The following is a 21,394-nucleotide window of genomic DNA, read 5'->3' as shown; positions in this document are numbered from 1 at the left end:
CACAGATCCATGGCTGCGGGCGTCGGGAGGTGAGTAAACCCGACGGCCCGCGGCCATGGACGCTACAGGCTGATTCACTGAATTTCACGAAAATGTTTGATTCGGACCGAACTAGTTCTGACCGAACCTGTAATTTCCGTGCGCCGAGTATGGTACTGTCCAGGGTGCTGAAAGAGTTAATGGGCTGCACTAACTCTTTCAGCAACCTTGACAGTACCATGCTCGGCGCGTGGAAAATACAATTTTAATGTAATAAAAAAATAATAATAATACGTTCATACTTACATTCCTCCTGTCCGGCCTTCAGCGATGACGTTTCATCCAAGTCACCGCTGCAGTCAATCACAGGCTGTAGTGGCGGTCACGCACGTCAGGATGACGTCAGAAGACCGGCCTCCAGGGATGATGCTTCATCCCACGTGACCGCCTCTGCAGCCAATCACAGGCTGCAGCGGCCTCTGCAGCCAATCACAGGCTGCAGCGGCCTCTGCAGCCAATCACAGGCTGCCGCGTCAGGAAAGAAGGTCGGACTGGAGGAAGAAGAGGGACTCGTCACCAAGACAACGACCGGGTACGTATGAAATGCTTTTTATTTTATTTTTAATCAGCAGCCTCTTTTCTCTATCAGTGATTGATAGAGACAAGTGGCTGCCGATTAGTATAATATTTTTGTAATGTTTTTTCTGCCCGCCCCGGGTTCGGTCAAAACGTGTTCGGCCGAACCCGGTGAAGTTCGGATTCGCTGCGAACCGAACTTTTCACGATGTTCGGACCGAAACCGGGTTCGGTTGTCCCGGTTCGCTCATCTCTAGTCATGACTCTCAAAACACAATGAAGCAGAATTATGCTAAATGATGGGCCAGACTAATTTTTTAGGTCCAGTAGTTTTTCACTAAAAACCCCACATCATCATTTGCTAGACCCTAATGGTGGAGCCCGTATATGCAGCAGAGATTAGGACAATTTAGGCCTTGTGCTGCTTATAGGGATAGTGAAGAAGTCAAATATTAGCCAATGCTGGGGCACAGATATGTTGTACAATACCCAAAAAGCCCGGCCTGTGCATAAAGGTTTGTTTCAAAGCGTACCACACCAATCCATGGATTATTCATTTTATTATTCATTCACCCCATTATTACATCATCCTATTATACCCTGATGCACTCCGTCCAGCTCACATATGCCCCCACATTATAAACTGAAATACCAGTAAAACCCAAATCAAAACTAGTACCAAGCAAAATCTACGCTCCAAAAGCCAAATGGCGGTCTTTCTGAGCCTGGCACTGTGCCCTAACAGCAGTTTATGACCACATATGGGGTATTACTGTATTCTGGAAAACCCGCTTAGCAATTTATTGGTCACTGAAATTACATATCTGTGGAAAAATTGAAATTTTTGATCTGCAACATCCCACTGTGCACTAATTTCTGCAAAACACTTGCGGGGTGAAAATGCTCACAATACCTCTAGATGAAATCCTTCAGGGATGTAGTTTCCAAAATAGGGTACTTTTTCGGGGCTTTCCACTGTACTGGTACCTTAGCTCAGTGCAACACGGTGTCATAAAACTAATTTTGTAAAATCTCCACTGTAAAAAACAAATTGGGCTCCTTCGCTTTAGAGCTTTGCTGTTTGTCCAGTATTGCCGTACTTGTGTGAAATTGCTTTACAAATGTTGGGGTGAGTTTTCTCCTTTATCCCATGTGAAAATGAAAAAATCCAACTTTTTAGTGGAAAAAATATTGATATTAATTTTTACTGCCTAATTCCAATAAATTCTGCAAAAGAACTGTGGAGTCCAAATGCTCACTATACCACTAGATAGATTCCTTAAGGTGTGTAGTTGCCCAAATGGGAACACTTTTGGGGGGCTCCCACTGTTTTGGCCCTGCAGGGACTTTTGAAATTTGACATAGCACCACAAACCATTCCAGCAAAATTTGAGCTCCAAATGGTGCGCCTTCCCTTTTTCCCTGCAGTGTGTCCAAATAGCAGTTTATGACCACTTATGGGGTATTGCTGGAATCGGGAGAAATTGCTTTTCAAATGTTGGAGTGCTTTTTCTCCTTTATTCCTTGTAAAAATTGAAAATCTCCACGTTTTATCGGAAAAAAAATTAACTTTTCAATTCCACTAAATTCGGCAAAAAACCTGTGTGGTTAAAATGCTCCCTATACCCCTAGATAAATTCCTTCAGGGGTGTAGTTTGTCAAATGGGGTAACTTTTGGGGGTTTTCTACTGATTTGGTCCCGCAGGGGCTTTGCAAATGTGATATGGCGCCGCAAACCATTCCTGAAAAATTTGAGCTTCAGAAGTTAAATGGTGCTCCTTCCCTTCTAAGCCTTGCCGTGGGTCCAAACAGCAGTTTATTGCCACATATGGGTTATTGCCGTGCTCAGAAGAGGTTGCTTTACAAATTTTGGGGTGCTTTTTCTCTTTTATTTATTGTCAAAATGTAAAAATCTGAGCTAAAACTACATATTATTAGAAAAAAACTAAACTAGATTTTCAATTTTCACGGCCTAATACCACTAAAGTCAACAAAAAACATGGGGTCAAAATACTCACTATACCCCTCAATAAATTAGTTGAGGGGGTGAAGTTTCCCACATGTGGTCACTCTTGGGGGTTTTCCACTGCTTTGGTCCCACAGGGGCTTTGTAAATGCGACATGGCACGCGAAAACCATTCCAGCAAAACTTGAGCTCCAAAATCCAAATGGTGCTTCTTCCCTTCTGAACCCTGCTGTGTGTCCAAACAGCAGTTTATTACCAAATATGGTGTATTGCCATAATCGGGAGAAATTGCTTTTCAAATGTTGGGGTGTTTTTTCTCCTTTATGCCTTGTAAAAATATAAAATTTCTACGTTTTATTGGAAAAAATGTAGATTTTCATTTTCACGGCCTCATTACTCTAAGTTCAGCAAAAAACCTGTGGGGTCAAAATGCTCACTATACCCCTTGATAAATTCCTTGCGTGTTGTAGTTGTCCTTCAAACCTGACATGGGGCCTAAAATATATTCTAATAGATAGAAGGCCACAGAATCGTCTAGGTGCTTCTTTGCTTCTGAGACCTGTGTTTCAGTCTACAAGAACACTAGGGCCACATGTGGGATATTTATAAAGACTGTAGAATCTGGGCAATAAATATTGATTTGCGTTTCTCATGTAAAACCCTCTGTGTTACATAAAAAAAGGATTATATATGAATTTCTGCAAAAAAAATGAATTTTGTGAATTTCCCATACTTTGCTTTAATTCTTGTGAAACACCTAACTTTCTTAATGTTTTGAATACTTGGTGCAGTTTTTAAAATGTTGTGATTCATGGGGGTTTGTATGGGCCCCTCAATGCCACTTCACAACTAAACTGGTCCCTGAAAAAATAGCCTTTTGAAATTTTCTTGAAAATGTGAGAAACTGCTGCTAAAGTTCTAAGCCTTGTAACGTCCTAGAAAATGAAAAGAACGTTCAAAAAAACAATGCCAACATAAAGTAGACATATGGGATATGTGAAATAGTAACTATTTTGTGTGGTATTACTATCTATTTTACAAGCAGATACATTTAAATTTAGAAAAGCACCAATTCTTTAAATATTCTCTAAATTTTGGTGTTTTTCACAAATAAATATTGAATTTATCGTCCAAGTTTTTTCGCTAACATAAAGTACAATATATCACGAGTCTAAGAATCGTTTGGATAGGTAAAAGCATTCCAAAGTTATTACCACAGAAAGTGACACCAGTCAGATTTGAAAAAATTGGCTTAGTCTTTAAGGCCAAAACAGGCTGTGTCCTGAAGGGGTTAAGGCTCTATAATGGGTGTATGCCATCACAAGGTGTGATGGCCCTATAAATTCAGTGCTAGCTCTCAAAGCTGCTAGACAGTTTTAGCGACTTCTCCCAGGAGTAGGGGTGGCCAATGGCAGAGGTGTGGAGCATCCCTTTTAAGGCTCCAATATCAGGCGATGCCGGCACAACGTGGAGACACGGGAGGGCAAGTGTATTACGACACAAAGGCATTGTCAGGCACATTTGGGTCTCCTATAGGGCACCATTGCATTTGATGAAGTCACAGGGGTAATGAAGTCATAATAAGCAAGTTCTCACTGACTGACATGTCCCTTTTAAAGGGAATGTGTTGCTAGAAATTTTTTTTTTTTAGTTAAACAGTTAGTGTATAAATGATTAAACATTGTTCTAATTTTTTGAATTTTTTCACGAGTCAGGAAATATTATAAATTAGATTCTAATTTATAACATTTCCCTGTGCTGGTCACTAGAGGGATCAATTCCCAAAATTGCAGCATTGGAATGTGGTAAAGCAACCACATTGCTTTATGCTGCAAAATTGGAGAAGACACACTCGCTCTAGCGTCCTCAAACAATCCCCCCTCCTTTATCCTGGCTAGTGCCAGGAGAAAGGAGGGGATTGAATGTTCAAACCTCCTACACTGTGTGTCGCCATTTTTTGAGCGAATTCACTGTGTAGTAGGCTTACATACAGTGGTAATCACACATTAAAACACGAACAAACACAGACATAACTTACCTGCTCCTGCCGCCGCCGCTCCCTCCGGTCCGTCCGCTCCGTCTGCTCCCTCCACTCCTAGTGCTTGCTTCAGAACACATGTCCGGAAGCCGCGACCGGAAGTAGTAATCTTACTGTCCGGCCGCCGCTTTCAGTACACAAGAAAATGGCGCCGGATGTCGCTCGGCTGAAGACCTTCCATTTGGACTGTGTGGGAGCGGCGCATGCGCCGTTCCCACACAGACGGCGTACACCATAGTGAATGCGAACGGCTCACGTTCGCATTCTGTATGGCAATGTATGTGACGTATTCCATGTCTGTATGTGTCGTTAATCGACACATACAGAGATGAAAAAAAAAATGGCAGTCCCCACAGAGAAGAAAAAGTTAGAAAATAAAAAAAAGTAAAACATAAACACACAAATAAATATTTTTTTTTTAAATAAAACACTAAAAGCAAATTGATATATAAAAAAAAAAAATTTGCGACACCCTTCCTTTAAGGCACTTAAATGAGCTGTGATTTCACAGGTAGAGGTATGGTGGTCGGTGACATCACATAGGGTATCAACACTCTAAATTGAGTGCTGGGGATCCCAACTGCTGGACTCGTGCCGTTATGTGGGTTTGATGCACTACTTTTTTTATGTCATGGTTGATTACGTCATTGGAGTGGCATAGTTGACAACAGTCCCGAATTGTCCGGGACTGCCCCGAATTTACAGAGACAGTCCCAGTAAATTACTGTCCCGGACGTGCCCACGCAACTGCCTCATTCAATTGAATCTGCGTCCTAGAGGGAGCCCGAATGGAGCTATCTATATGGAGGGGGTTGTGGCTCTATCTATAGGGGTAATGTGGCACTATCTACAAGGGTGTGTGTGTGTGTGTGTGTGTGTGTGTGTGTGTGTGTGTGTTTGGCACTATCTACAAGGGGGTGTGTGTGGCACAATCTACAGAGGGAACTGTGGCATTATCTACAGAGGGCACTGTGGCATTATCTACAGAGTGTGCTGTGGCATTATCTAGGGTGGATGGCACTAACTACAGAGAGCACAGTGGCACTATCTACAGGGGGCACTGTGGCATTATCTACATAGGGCACTGTGACATTATTTACAGAGGGCACTGTGGCATTATCTAGGGGGGTTTGGCACCATCTACAGAGGGCACTGTTGCACTATCTACAGAGGGCACTGTGGCATTATGTACAGAGGGCACTGTGGCATTATCTACAGAGGGCACAATGACATTATCTGCAGAGGGCACTGTTGCACCATCTACGGAGGGCAATGTGGCATTATCTACAGAGGGCACAGTGGCACTTCTCTAAAGGGGAGTCATGTGGCACTATCTACAGTGGGCACTGTGGCATTATTTACAGGAAGCAGTGTGGAAATATCTATAGGGAGCAGTGCGTGGCACTATCTACTGGGGGCAATGTGGAGCACCATTTACAAGGGGCAGTGAGTGTGGAATTATCTAAGCTGGTTTTTATGCTACCAGTAGTGGTCAGCACATATCATCTAGCCCTAGTGATAAAGTGAGACATCACATTAAAATGTTGGCAACTATGGAGTGGTTGTAAGGGACATGAACTGAAACCCCGTTGAGCAGGCACCATTGTATGTAATGATGTCACAGGCGGAACTACATAATAATAGACAATGTCAGTGACTCTTTTAAAGAGGCTCTGTCACCAGATTTTGCAACCCCTATCTGCTATTGCAGCAGATAGGCGCTGCAATGTAGATTACAGTAACGTTTTTATTTTTAAAAAACGAGCATTTTTGGCCAAGTTATGACCATTTTTGTAATTATGCAAATGAGGCTTGCAAAAGTCCAAGTGGGCGTGTTTAAAAGTAAAAGTCCAAGTGGGCGTGTATTAGGTGCGTACATCGGGGCGTTTTTAATACTTTTACTAGCTGGGCGCTCTGAAGAGAAGTAACATCCTTACCAGTAATCGACTTACCTGCAAACACTGATGCTGCTGCAGAATCAACTGTAGCCTCTGGTGCCGATGTGGCCGTCACGATGCAGGACCTGTGAGTGACGTCACAGATCTGCACTGTCACAAGCTGGGCGTTCTGAAGAGAAGAGGATGTTACTTCTCATCAGAGCGCCCAGCTAGTAAAAGTATTAAAAACGCCCCGATGTACGCACATAATACACACCCACTTGGACTTTTACTTTTAAACACACCCACTTGGACTTTTGCAAGCCTCATTTGCATAACTACAAAAATGGTCATAACTTGGCCAAAAATGCTCGTTTTTTTTAAAATAAAAACGTTACTGTAATCTACATTGCAGCGCCTATCTGCTGCAATAGCAGATAGGGGTTGCAAAATCTGGTGACAGAGCCTCTTTAAGTACCATCTTTAAAGAGGCTCTGTCACCGGATTATAAATGCCGTATCTCCTACATAATCTGATTGGCGCTGTAATGTAGATAACAGCAGTGGTTTTTATTTTGAAAAACGATCATTTTTGAGCAAGTTATGAGCTAGTTTAGATTTATGCTAATGAGTTTCTCAATGGACAACTGGGCGTGTTTTTACTTTTTACCAACTGGGTGTTGTGCAAGAGGAGTGTATGAGGCTGACCAATCAGTGACTAATCAGTGTCCTAGACTTCTCATTGTTCCAGCCCAGCATGATCCACAGCAAAGTGTGATTGTGCAGTGAAAGAAGCTGGGCTGGAACAATAAGAAGTGTATGACACTGATTGATCACTGATTGGTCAGCCTCATACACTTCTCTTCACAATGCCCAGTTGGTAAAAAGTAAAAACACGCCCAGTTGTCTATTGAGAAACTCATTAGCATAAATCTAAACTAGCTCATAACTTGCTCAAAAATGATCGTTTTTCAAAATAAAAACCACTGCTGTTATCTACATTATAGCGCCAATCAGATTATGTAGGAGATACGGCACTTATAATCTGGTGACAGATCCTCTTTAAGGCCCCAGAACGGTTGTGACATCATGAGTGAATGCGTCACAGGTTGGGGAGATAACATCCCTAGGAAAGCCTGTCTTATAAATTAAGCACCTGAAGAAATCACCTGCGAGAAGGGGTGGCCCATGCCAGAGGCCTTGTCAGTCCCCTTAAAATCTACACAGTCACAACACTGCTAATGACTGGGAGGCATTTGTCAGGGACATTCTTATTTTCACATTGTCAGGGCATTGTATGGTGATACAAAATATATATAAACTGGTGTGAAAAATCTAGGTTCTTTGGGCGGCCTAAAAAAGAACTGCTCTGTACCATGGACCCCCCTGGCTCTGATGTGTCCTATTTAACACGAATATCACAATCTGCTAAAAAGAATGTCTTGTGCTCTAGAGGACACAACATGACCCAGTACTCTATTATATTTTTTGCATTATAATAATACATTGTAATATTACATTTACCCTGAAGCCATGGGTGTAACTACAGCTGTAGCGGCATTGTGGCTGTTATGGGGCTCAGATTTTGAGAAGGCCCACAGAAAAAACACTGTGGTGGCTTTCTGCTGTCTAGCTCTATGTGGGTTCTTCTTTGTGCAGAAGATCCAATGCTCAAGGGAAATAGTTATACTGCGGTTTGTACTGCTGCAGCTCAGTTTACTGTCAACAAGGAGGTCATTACTGACTTTGCTATTCGCCCTATGAATTCTAGTTACGCTTCTTTGCCTACAGCTAAATTGTGTGGCAGTCCGCAACTTTGCCCTTGATAACAGCTGATAGCACCAATCATGAATGCCTGCCATCGGCAGAATGTCTGCATTTAGTAAATGGGTTGTCTTGGAATTATTATTATTATTTGTATTATTAAAAGAGCCATGGTGGATCGGCTGTTTAACGGATCCTATTGGATCCAATTGACTTATAATGGATTTATCAAATTTGTAGCTATGGAAACCGGAATGAAAACATCCAGTGTTAATATTATTGGCTATATTCAGAGAACTGAAAAAGCATGCACAATGGCAATGAGGTTTATATTACAAAGTGCTTATTTCATTTCATGACTCAGGCGTTGTTCACAAAGTGCATATTTGGTGCATATTTTTGTATTTAATTATTTTTTTTTCTTTCAAAAACCAGGACTGGATCCAAGACAAATAAAAAGTATAAAGGAAAGGCCTAAAAGGAATATGTCACTAGAAAATTACATAATATTTAAAATCAGGTTTTTATAATAAATAATGTTTGTTTTTTTATAAAACTATCCACATTAAAAAAAAATATTGAAATATTTCAGTTTTCACACTGGCCACCAGAGCAATCACCCTAAGCTGGTATTTCCTGTTTTCTGTAGCTCACTGGTCAGCTTTGCTGTATATACAGGGACAGGGTCTTGTCTCTGGGGGTGGACTGTAAGGCTATGTTCACACACTTAACAAAAAATGGCTGTAAATATGGAGCTGTTTTCAAGGGGAAAACAGCCCCTGATTTTCAGCCTTTTTTAACCCCTTCCCGTCGTAAACAACTTTTAGAATTAAATTTTCGTTTTCTCCTCCCCGCCTTCCAAATGCCATAACTTTTTCATTTTTTCGTCGATATAGTCCTACGAGGGCTTGATTTTTGTGGGACGAGTTGTAGTTGTTCGTAGCGCCATTTACGCTATTTATGTAGTAGGAAACGGGAAAAAAATATTTGTGGGGTAGAAAAAACCAGCGATTCCTCCATTGTTTTTTGCGCTTCATTTTTACAGAATTCACTGTGCATTTAAAACAATATGTTACCTTTATTCTGTGGGTCAATATGATTACGGCGATACCAAATATATATAGTTTTAAGTGTAAAATTTTTTATTTATTTTGTGTCGCCAAATTCTGAGAGCCATACTTTTTCTATTTTTACGTCGATTAAGTGGTATGAGTGCTTATTTTTTCGGGATAAGCTGTAGTTTTTAATGATACCATTTTGGGATACATGCAGCGTTTTGATCACTTTTTATTCCACTTTTTGTGGGAATATGAGGAGACCAAAAAATAGCGACTCTGGCGTTCATTTTTTTAACTTCGTACACCATGCAGGTTAAATAATTATATATTGTAATAGTTCAGACTTTTACGGATGTGGCGATACCAATTATGTTTATTTTATTTTTTTACAATGCTCTAGGGGGAAAATGGGAAAAGGATTTTTTTTTTAACTTTTAATATATTTATTTATTTTTTACAAATTTTTACTTTTATTAGTCCCCCAACCACAACCAGCGATCGTTGGATCGCTTGCACTATATACTGCAATACTAATGTATTGCAGTATATTGTCTTTCTGACAGGCTGGAGCACAAAGATGGCGGACCTGGGAGCCTTCATTAGGCCCACAGGCTGCCATGGCAACCATCGCCACCCTGAAATTGCATTGCGGGCGGCGCGATGAGCTGCTAGAGGGGGTCGCCCCCCTCTTTCTAATGATTTAAATGCCGTGTTCGCTATTGACCGCGGCATTTAACGGGTTAAATGAGCGGGATCGCGTTCGAACACGATCCCGCTCCTTACTGTGAAGTGTCGGCTGCAGAGGAAGACACCCAGGGAGGGACAAGATAAAGGCTGCAGAGGGTGCTAGATGTTATGAGAAGACGCCACACTGTTCTGCTATTTTGTAGGAGTAGACAAACATTTCAAAGCCACACATGACTCGACCTGTTGGCGCGTAGCGCTATAAAAGTACGGTGTCGGTAGAAGTAAGATGCCCATCATAGCTCTAACAGTCGAGATGAGAAAAACATCTGATCTTGTTTAACCCCTTCTATGTCACGGTCAATGCTGACAGCACCATAGGGGGGTAGATATGCTGGCATATAATACAGTTAAAAACAAAATATCAATAAAAAATAGTTTGAGAAGCATTGGTCTACATACCCCATATTATAAATTCATAAAAAGTAAACGCTAAAATGTGTGTACCCCAAAATAGTGACCTAACAAAATACGACTTAGGCTCTATTCACATCATGTTTACTGTATACACTGGGAAAAGCTCCCGACGTGTACATTAAACAGAGGCTGTGACAGAGGCATCCGTTTAGTATATACATTATGAGCTTTTCATGATGTATACGTTAAACGGTTGTCATAATAGCCTTTGTGTAACGGATGCCAGGAACAGATGCCATACAGCAGCATTCGTCACCCATAGGTTATTACGGCATCTGTGTAACGTATACCTCATGAAAAGTTTTGTAAAAAGCTCATGACGTATACATTAAAGGGGAATTCCCAGAATTGACATTTGTTACCTATCCACCGGATAGGTGATAAGTGTCTGATCGCTGTAGCCCCACCACTGGGACCTCCGTATACATCAGGACCTTTTCTTAGTGTATGTGTTAAACAAAGCCAAAAAATGTGATGTGAACAGGGCTGAAGACACCAGACAAATTGTGCCTCCAGGCATCTAAGATGTAAATCCAGTACTGATCAAATCTGCACATTGTGAATAAGACCTACACGGATATACTTACATAAAACTTTCAAGTCTTCAGTATAAATTCAAATACGATATCCTGTGACTTGGGAGCTCCGTCTCCTGCCACTGATACTGTCCTTAACATAAGTCATTTGCATACTCAATGCCATAGAGCCCGGAAATGTTTCCCTAAATATTAAGTGAAGATATTCTCCTTTGATCGAACATCTTAGGCCTCATGCACACGACCGTAGCCATGAGCACGGCCGTGATTTTCGGGTTGGCCGGCCACGGAGTGTCAGCCGCGAGCCGCCTGCAAATCGCGGGCTGTGCACATGGCCATGGCCATTATTTTCAATGAGCCCGGACCGCAGAACATAGCCGAACATGGGTGAGCATTTATTTAGTCATTGTCGATTAATACATGGGCATGGAGCTTATTTAAGCAAAAGAAAAAAAACGATGTGTTTTTTTTAATCCATAGCAATCATGACTGCCACGATACACTAGCAAGCTTCTAGGTGCTGATCACCATTTTGGGATAATTGTATAAATACTGCTGTAAGCTCTTGGGGTCACACAGAAGAAAGATTACTCAAACAACGCTAACCCCTTAAAAAGGCTATGTAAACCTTTAACCCCTCGATGATCGGGCCAGTTTTCACTTTTTTATTTTCGTTTTTTCCTCCCTGCCTTGCAAAAGCCATAACTTTTTTACTTTTCCGTCGACGTAGCTGTATCAGGGCTTGTTTTTTGTGGGACGAGATGTCGATTTTCATGGCACCATATAATGTACCACATAGTGTACACGGAAACGGGAAAAAAATTATTTCTGGGGTGAAATTGCCAAAAAACAGAATTTCCACCATGGTTTCTTTGGGTTTCATTTTTATGGCGTTCATTGTGCTGTAAAAAGGACACGTTAACTTTCTTCTACGGGTTGATCGGATTTGCGCAATACCAAATGTATATTTCTTTTGTGTTTTACCACTTTTACAAAGGAAAAATTATTTGTTAAAAAAAATTTGCATTGTGTCGACATATTCTGCGAGCCATAAATTTAGTTTTTTGCGATTGAGCGGTGTGAGGGCTTATTTTTTGTGGGGCAAGTTGTAGTTTTTATTGGTGTCATATTTGGGTACATGTGACTTTTTGATAATATTTTATTCCATTTTTTGTGGAGCTAAGGTGACAAAAAACAGCAGTTTTGGCGTTTTGAATTTCTTTTTTCGCCGTGTAGGTTAAATAAGGTTATTTTGTGATAGTTCAGTCTTTTACAGACGTGGTGATACCAGTTATGTTAATTATTTTTTTAGCATTACTTTAGAGGAAAATAAAATGGGAAAATGTTTTTTTTTTTAACATTTAGAACATTTTTTTTTTACTTTTTTTTTTATTAGTCCCCATAGGGGACTTGAATCAGCGATCGTTTAATCGCTTGCATTACATACTGCACTACTAATGTAGTGCAGTATATCGTTATTTTGATAGGCTCCTACTAAGGAGTACAAAGATGCCAGACCTGGGGGGCCTTGATTAGGCTCCCATGCTGCTACTATGACTACCACCACCACCCCGCGATCGCGTCACGTGGGGAGATGATGGGCTGTTGGAGGGGGCCGCCCCCTCTTTCTTACGCCTTTGTAGCGCGCTCTATACTTCCCTTTAAAGTTTGTCACGCTTTCCCTTTAACGCTTGTTTTTTACTAAAACAGTATATTTTTGTGTTTATTGCAACTTTGTCATTTGTTTTTATTAAAAAAATGTTTTTTACTTTTCCAGATACAGTTTCTATGTATCCAGCATTAAACACCATAATACACTGTTTTAGTAAATAAAAAAAAGAGGCTTTAAAGGTTTACATAGCCTTTAGGCCCCATGCCCACTTCAGTTTTTTCCTTCAGGGTCCTATCCGTTTTTGTCACGGATAGCACCCTGAACCCAGTCATTTCAATGGGGCCATGCACACTTCCGTTGCTTTAACGGAACCGTATGGCCGTTTTGTCAAAAGTCGGGCAGGTCCTACTCCTGCCCGTTTTTGACGGAACAGTCTTGGCCTTCTCATTGAATAAGGTCCGTGAACAACGGGCTGCACATGGAAGCCATCCGTGTGCAGCCCGTGTGTGACGGGACGGTCAATAACGGCCGTTCAACGGCCGACGGAAGTGTGCATGAGGCCTTAAGGACACAACCAATTCCAACAGCCATAATGTTTGCATTTGTCAGTCCACTTAGCCATATGAGGGCTTGTTTTTTGCAGGATTAGTTTTAGTTTTTATTGGTATTTTGTGGGGTGGAATTGAAAAAAAACCTGTATCCTGCAGGTCAGTATGATAACGGAGATACCAAATTTATAGAGTTTTTTTTTAATGTTTTTCTACCTTATCAAATAAAAACAATTTGTTAAAATAAAAAAATGTGGTGCTGTCATATTCTGAGATCCATAACTTTTTTATTTTTCCATCGATGGAGCTGTGTGATGGCTTTTTTTTTTTTTTAATACGAGGGGCAAGCCTTAGTTTTTATTGGTATCTTGGTAGGTATTTTTTGATAACTTTATTCCAGTTGTTTGGGAAGCGAGGTGACCAAAAACAGAAATTCTGGCATTGTGAATTTTTCTTCCCTACAGCATTCACCTATGCGGGTTCAATAACTTTTAGGGTATGTTCACACGGCCTATTTACGGACGTAATTCGGGCGTTTTTGCCCCGAATTACGTCCGAAAATAGCGCCTCAATAGCGCTGACAAACATCTGCCCATTGAAAGCAATGGGCAGACGTTTGTCTGTTCACACGAGGCGTAATTTACGCGCCGCTGTCAAAAGACGGCGCGTAAATAGACGCCCGCGCCAAAGAAGTGACCTGTCACTTCTTTGGCCGTAATTGGAGCCGTTATTCATTGACTCCAATGAATAGCAGCGCTAATTACGCCCGTAATGGACGCGGCGTTCAAGCGCCTGCACATGCCGTTACGGCTGAAATTACGGGGATGTTTTCAGGCTGAAACATCCCCGTAATTTCAGCCGTTACGGACGCCCTCGTGTGAACATACCCTTACAGACACAGCTATACCAATTCTATTTTTTTTTTTTATTGTTTACATTTTTATATGAAAAATGGAAAAGGTGGTATTTTTTACTTTTACTTTTTTTTTATATTTTATTTTTATTTTATTAAACATTTGTTTTTCTTTTTTTTTTGTCCCATAGAGAATTTTACCATGCGATCGCTAAATGGGTCACGCAATACACTGCAATACTTAAAGAGGCTCTATCACCAGATTTTGCAACCCCTATCTCCTATTGCAGCAGATCGGCGCTGCAATGTAGATAAGAGTAACGTTTTTGTTTTTTAAAAACGAACATTTTTGGCCAAGTTATGACCATTTTTATATTTATGTAAATGAGGCTTTCTAAAGTACAACTGGGCGTGTTTAAAGTTAAAGTACAACTGGGCGTGTATTATGTGCGTACATCTGGGCGTTTTTACTTCTTTTACTAGCTGGGCGTTGTGAATGGGAGTGTATGATGCTGACGAATCAGCATCATCCACTTCTCTTCACAACGCCCAGCTTCTGGCAGTGCACAGACACAGAGCGTGTTCTCGAGAGATCACGCTGTGACGTCACTCACTTCCTGCCCCAGGTCCTGCATCGTGTCGGACGAGCGAGGACACATCGGCACCAGAGGCTACAGTTGATTCTGCAGCAGCATCAGCGTTTGCAGGTAAGTAGCTACATCGACTTACCTGCAAACGCCGATGCTGCTGCAGAATAAAATGTAGCCTCTGGTGCCGATGTGTCCTCGCTCGTCCGACACGATGCAGGACCTGGGGCAGGAAGTGAGTGACGTCACAGCGTGATCTCTCGAGAACACGCTCTGTGTCTGTGCACTGCCAGAAGCTGGGCGTTGTGAAGAGAAGTGGATGATGCTGATTCGTCAGCATCATACACTCCCATTCACAACGCCCAGCTAGTAAAAGAAGTAAAAACGCCCAGATGTACACACATAATACACGCCCAGTTGTACTTTTACTTTAAACACGCCCAGTTGTACTTTAGAAAGTCTCATTTGCATAAATATAAAAATGGTCATAACTTGGCCAAAAATGCTCGTTTAAAAAAAAACAAAAAACGTTACTCTTATCTACATTGCAGCGCCGATCTGCTGCAATAGCAGATAGGGGTTGCAAAATCTGGTGACAGAGCCTCTTTAAGTATTGCCTCTTTCTGTGCTCTACTATTAAGACCTGCCTCTGGAAAAGCTTAATAATAGGACACAGATAGCAGACCTGGAGACCTTCACTAGGCCTTTTGGCTGCTATTGCAATCTTGTGGTACTCTGCATTTCGTCGCCGGGGGGTGATTGAGGAGACAGAGGGGGCCCACTGTGTCTAACCGCTCAGACGCCATGGTCGCTATTGAATGTGAGTGGTTAAAACAGCCGCCGCCCCCCCCCCCTGCGTATGGTGCAGGCTCACTTACTGAGCCCGCACCATATTGACACAGTGCACATTGCTAAGGGCTTAAGCACTTGTCCGCCTCTGAAGACCATTTTACAGTTTTAGGGTATGTTCACACGTAGTCAACAAAAACGTCTGAAAATCCAGAGCTGTTTTCAAGGGAAAACAGACCCTGCTTTTCAGACGTTTTTTTACCAACTTGCATTTTTCGCTGCGTTTTCACGCCGTTTTCGCGGCGTTTTTTACGTCCGTTTTTGGAGCTGTTTTCATTGGAGTCTATGAGAAAACAGCTCCAAAAACGTCCAAAGAAGTGTCCTGCACTTCTTTTTACGAGGCGTAATTTTACGCGTCGTAATTGCCGTACGACGCGTAAAATTACGCGTCGTGTGGACAATACAGCGTTATACCCATAGAAAGTAATGGGCAGATGTTTGACGACGTATTTGAGACGTATTTCCAGACGTAAAACGAGGCAAAATACGCCTCGTATACGTCTGGAATTTGGCCGTGTGAACATACCCTTACACACAGAACTAGTCCAAATTAGTTGAGTTAATTTGTAAACACATTACATTACTTATTTTGCACTAATCCTGATTTGCAACCTGTATTACATTCCAGTGCTGCATTCAAAATTCTGCAGGCTTCAGAGCTGAAATCTTTCAGCATTCCTTGCTGCAGCGGTCAATGACGGCATAGAGAATGTTCTGCATTCTGGGAGGTCTATACTTTACCGCTAAACTGTTAGAGATGTATCTGCCAACAAGCTTGATCACTATTTCCAATAGAAACCAACAGAATTGTAATTTTGGCTTTGGACTATACCACAGGGTGTAACTCAGGATCAGTACGAGCAAAGTACTGTAATGTAATAAAAAAGTTACTAATCTTCTTTATATAGATTATATCTATATACAAAATGAAGAATTTTGTTGAAAGGTTGCGTACCATTTTACTATTTACATTTGAACGACAGCTTTCTATACACCTTAGGCCTCATGCACACGACCGTGTTCGGTCCGTGATATACGGTCCGCATGTCGGCTGCATGTCCCGGACCGAACACAGTGCAGGGAGTCGGGCTCCTAGCATCACACTTATCTATGACGCTAGGGGTCACTGCCTGTCCGCGGAACTACTGTCCCGTACTGTAATCATGTTTTAGTGTGTGACAGTAGTTACGTGGATAGGCAGTGACACCTAGCGTCATAGATAAGTATGATGCTAGGAGCCCGGCTCCCTGTACTTTGTACGGTCCGGGACAAGCGGCCGACATGCGGACCGTATATCACGGACCGAACACGGTCGTGTGCATGAGGCCTTAGGCTACATTCACACAAACGTGGCCAGCCTCAGACGTGAAAAACTATCGTTTTTCACGTCCGAGGTGCACCCGTGCGGGACGCGTTATCACGGATCACCCATAGACTATGAAGGGATGTGTGAAGCGCAAAAAAATAGGATATGTCCTATTTTTTCATGGACCCTTCATACGCTCCATTGAAACAATTGTCATGTGAACGGCCCCATTGAAATACATGAGTCAGTGTGACGGCCATTGTTTTAACGTGATACACGCTCGTCTGAATGAGCCCTTAACCCCTTAATGACCGCCGATACGTCTTTTTACGGCGGTCATTAGTGGGCTTTATTCTAGAGCGCCGCCAAACTACGTCGCTGCTGTAGAATAAAGTAAACAGAGCAGGGAGCCGTGAAATCTCCCTGCTCTCAGCTGCCAGAAGCAGCTGAGGGCTCGGGGCATCCCTGCTCTGCCGGGTGAGATCGATATTAGTATCGATCTCACCTGTTTAACCCTTCAGATGCGGTGCACAATAGCGAGCACCTCATCTGAATGGTTTTGGAGAGAGGGAGGGAGCTCCCTCTCATCTCACTGACACCCGGCGATAAAATCGCCGAGTGTCTGTGTCTTCTATGGCAGCCGGGGGTCTAATAAAGACCCCCAGGTCTGCCTGCAGCGAATGCCTGCTAGATCATGCCGCAGGCATGACCTAGCAGATGCCTGTCCGTTTTAAACGGACAGGCAGTAATACACTGCAATACAAAAGTATTGCAGTGTATTATAATAGCGATCGGAGGATAGTGAAGTCCCCTAGTGGGACTAGTAAAAAAGTAAAAAAAGTTTAATAAAGTTAATTTAAAAAAAAAGTGAAAAAAAAATAAATGAAAAACCCAGCTTTTCCCCTTACAAAATGCTTTACTATTAAAAAAAACTACAATAAAGCAAAAAAGTTACACATATTTGGTATCGCCGCGTCCGTAACGACCCCGACTATAAAGCTGTTACATTATTTAACCCGCACTGTGAACGCCGTAAAAAATAAAATAAAAAAACAATGGAAAAATTGCTGTTTTCTGTTAATCCTGACTTAAAAAAAATGTGATAGAAAGTGATCAAAAAGTCGCATCTACTCTCAAATGGTACCAATAAAAACTGCAAGTCGTCCCGCAAAAAACAAGACCTTATACAGCTATGCCGACGCAAAAATAAAAAAGTTACAGCTCTTCGAATGTGACAATGGAAAAATCTAAAAAATGGCTTGGACATTAGGGCCCAGAATGCCAGCAGGGGGAAGGGGTTAAAGTCTGCCGAACCTGACACATCCAGTAGCTGCACTGTTTACCAACAGGATTTATAGAGGTTGGAGGACTCAGAACCCAGCCATTGGTATTCTATACTAATAGCTCTATAACAAGCACATTTAGGCCGGATTCACACAAGCGTGTGCATTTTGCGCGCGCAAAAAAAGCGGGGTTTTGCGCGCGCCAAAGGTCCATAACAGCTCCGTGTGTCAGCAGCATATGATGCGTGGCTGCGTGACTTTCACGCAGCCGCCATCATTATGACACCCTGTTTGTATGTTTGTAAACAGAAAAGCACGTGGTGCTTTTCTGTTTTCATTCATAGTTTTGACTAATGTAGCGTGCATCATGCGCGGCACACGGAAGTGCGTCCGTGTGGCGTGCACGGTTTTCACGCACCCATTGAGTTCAATGGGTGCGTGATGGCGAAAAACGGGCAAATATAGGACATGTCGTGAGTTTTACGCAGCGGATATACACTTCGTGAAAATCACCGACAGTCTGAACGGCCCCATTGACTAACATAGGTCCATGCGAGGCGCGTGAAAATCACGCGCTTTGCACGGACGTATTACACGTTCGTCTGAATAAGCCCATATATAACAATTAAAGCGCTATTGATTCCGTTGAAAAAATGGAAACCTGCCGGAACGGTGACAAATGGAAACCATTAGCAATGTTTCCGTCACCATTGATATTAATGGTGATGCAAACGGAAGCTGTGGTTTCCGTTTGACTTTCCGTTGCGGGGTTCCACGACGGAAACCTCAGACGGAACCCCTCAACAGAAAGCGAACGCTGATGTGAACAGGCCCAAAATTGGTCGGTTCAGCCGATGTATGTCTAAGGCCTCACGCACACGACTGTACATTTGCGGCCGCATACTGTATGCAATTGTGGAGCCATAATTGTGGATAGTATAGAACACATTCTATCCTAAGGGTCAATGCACAAGCCGAGTCCACAAAAAAAATAGGACATTATACGGACTGCAGTCCGGGCTCATTGAAGTCAATGTACAACTTGTGAATGCACGGTCCGTAAATTGCAGAAGGCCTGCGGATAACACTCCGCGGTGCGTCTGTGCCGTAATCACGGACCAAGCACATAGCTACGGTCGTCTGCATGAGGCCTTCTGTTTATGGCCACTTTTAGGCTACATGCACACGTTGCGTAATTTGCCGTGGAAAATATGCACCTAATCGCGCATTTTTTGGTGCGGTTTTCATGGTTTGCTGTGTTTTTCGGCGCGTTTTCATGCTGCGGGGTTTGGTGAGTTTTTCTTCAGCCCTAGGCATATACAATTCTCAAGCGGAAACGCAAGATAAATTTACATGCTGCAAATTTTAAAATCCGCACCGCAGGTCAATTTACGTAGGTAAAAATACTGCAGCGTGTACATGAGATTTCCTGGAATTGTATTAACTATGCTGTATAATGCTGTGGTTTTTCCGCATGCAAATACGTGCGGCAATACCGCACGTAATACGCATCGTGTGCATTGACCCTTAGGGTTTAAAGAAAAGTCAATCTTTTATGCTCAGACCTTGTATGGCCACACACAGAGTGCTTATAGATCTGTATTACATCGTATGGTACCACTGTAAGGGCTTGTCCACACCGAACAGAAATAATGCAAAACATTTCTGCAGCAATTCCGCAGAAACTAGCAAGATTTTCGCTGTGGAAAAACCGCACCATTTCTTGCATTTTTTACTGCAGAAAATGGATTTGGATTTTGTGGCGTTTTTCCTCAATGTTAGGCCTTATTCACACAAACGAGTCCGTTTTGCGCTCGCAAAAAACGCTGCGTTTTGCGCACGCAAAAGTTCAGTGTGGCATCTGTATATGGCGCGTGGCTGCGTGATTTTCACGCAGCCGGCATCATTATGACACTCTGTTTTTATGTTTACAAACATAAAAGCAGAAGGTGCTTTTCTGTTTTCATTAATTTTTTTTACTATTGTAACGCGAATCACACGCGGCACCCGGAAGTGTTTCCTTGTGCCGAGCGCGATTTGCACGCACCCATTGACTTCAACGGGTGCGTGCTGCGCGAAACACGGGCAAGTATAGGACATGTCGTGAGTTTTACGCAGCGGACATACGCTGCGTGAAAATCACGACCTGTCAGAACGGCCCCATTGACTAACATAAGTCCGTGCGACGCGCATGGAAATACACGTTCGTGTGAATAAGGCCTTAGGCGATGGAGACATCTCCTCTGAAAAACACAGCAATTCAGTCCACTTTCCGCAGCAGGAATTGACACGAAAAATACGCACCGCATGTCAATTTCTGGTCGGAAATCACACCCGCTTTGCTGCTACTGTATTCTGCTGCGTATTTTCTGTCTGCAATTCCAGACAGAAAATACGCAGCAATTCCGCTACGCGTGGACAAGCCCTAAGGCCCCCTGTACACCTAGTGTAAATATCTGCTGCAAGTCTTCATGTGTAACATGTGGATTTTGCTGTGGATTTAGCGTATTTTTCAATTCATATGATTTTAAAATCCGCAACGCAGGTCAATTTTCGTGCGTAAAAGTTCTGCAGCATGTAGGAAAGATTTGTTCAAATCTCATCTACACAGCTGGTACTGAATTCCGCTGCGGATTTGCCATTGGTAAATTTGCACAGAAAATCTGCAGCTAAAATACGCAACCGTAAAGGTTGGCATTTGATGGGCATGCAACAATTTAATTTTTTTACATATTCTCCCTGTGTGCATACAGTGTGGGCCCGTAACAGGGTATTAATGTACAGACTATAAACACAGTACAAACACACTATGGAATCTTTGTTATATTATCATCATCATCATCATCATCATCACAGGTTGATAATAAGTGCCAGTTGCCTTGTGGTTCATGTGAAGTGAAGTGCACGGATCACAGGCTGGTGGTCCATGGGATCAGGTCCAGGGACCAGGTCCCGGTTTTCCATTCCACCTGCCCCTACAAATCGAAGCTCAGCTCCAGCCTCCGGGGTTTGCAGAGACAGCAGCCTGTCCCGGGTGTCATGGAGGGAGGCAAGCTCCAGCTAGCTCAGAAGGGCAGAGGCGCCCAATGCCCACCTGCTATGTACGATAAGTGGCATCACCCACCAGCAGCCTGCTGGGGCAAGGACTTTATCATTACTCGATCTCCTTTCATTGCTCCCACCGTCTCCTTTAAGTTTGAGGATGAGGGGGTTTACGAGCAAGAGGGAACAGGTACATAGCCAGACATGCCATGTGTGGTAGGAACGCTACCTGAGATCCGCCCCTGGAGGAGGCCGGACAGCAGCTCCATTGTGCTCTGGGCATAATTATCCTGGGCAGGAAGCATTCAGCCCCTGTATAGGCATTATTGTGCGCTCTATGCCCAAGGTCAGGGAGGGGGA

General features: G+C 42.7%; 1 protein-coding gene across 1 annotated transcript in view; it reads left to right on the top strand.

Moving 5' to 3' along the window:
* Positions 1-21,031: 21,031 nt before the first annotated feature.
* The window catches only part of CMTM8 (CKLF like MARVEL transmembrane domain containing 8), a 46,985-nt gene continuing 46,622 nt past the window's right edge, over positions 21,032-21,394 (top strand). Inside the window, exon 1 of the mRNA XM_075828608.1 lies at positions 21,032-21,224. Within this exon, the coding sequence (XP_075684723.1) occupies positions 21,032-21,224 (193 nt within the window). The remainder of the gene's footprint in view (positions 21,225-21,394) is intronic.

This window comes from Rhinoderma darwinii, chromosome 5 (genome assembly GCF_050947455.1).
Source record: "Rhinoderma darwinii isolate aRhiDar2 chromosome 5, aRhiDar2.hap1, whole genome shotgun sequence".
Lineage (NCBI taxonomy): Eukaryota > Metazoa > Chordata > Amphibia > Anura > Rhinodermatidae > Rhinoderma > Rhinoderma darwinii.
This window is presented reverse-complemented; position numbering and strand designations above follow the sequence as displayed.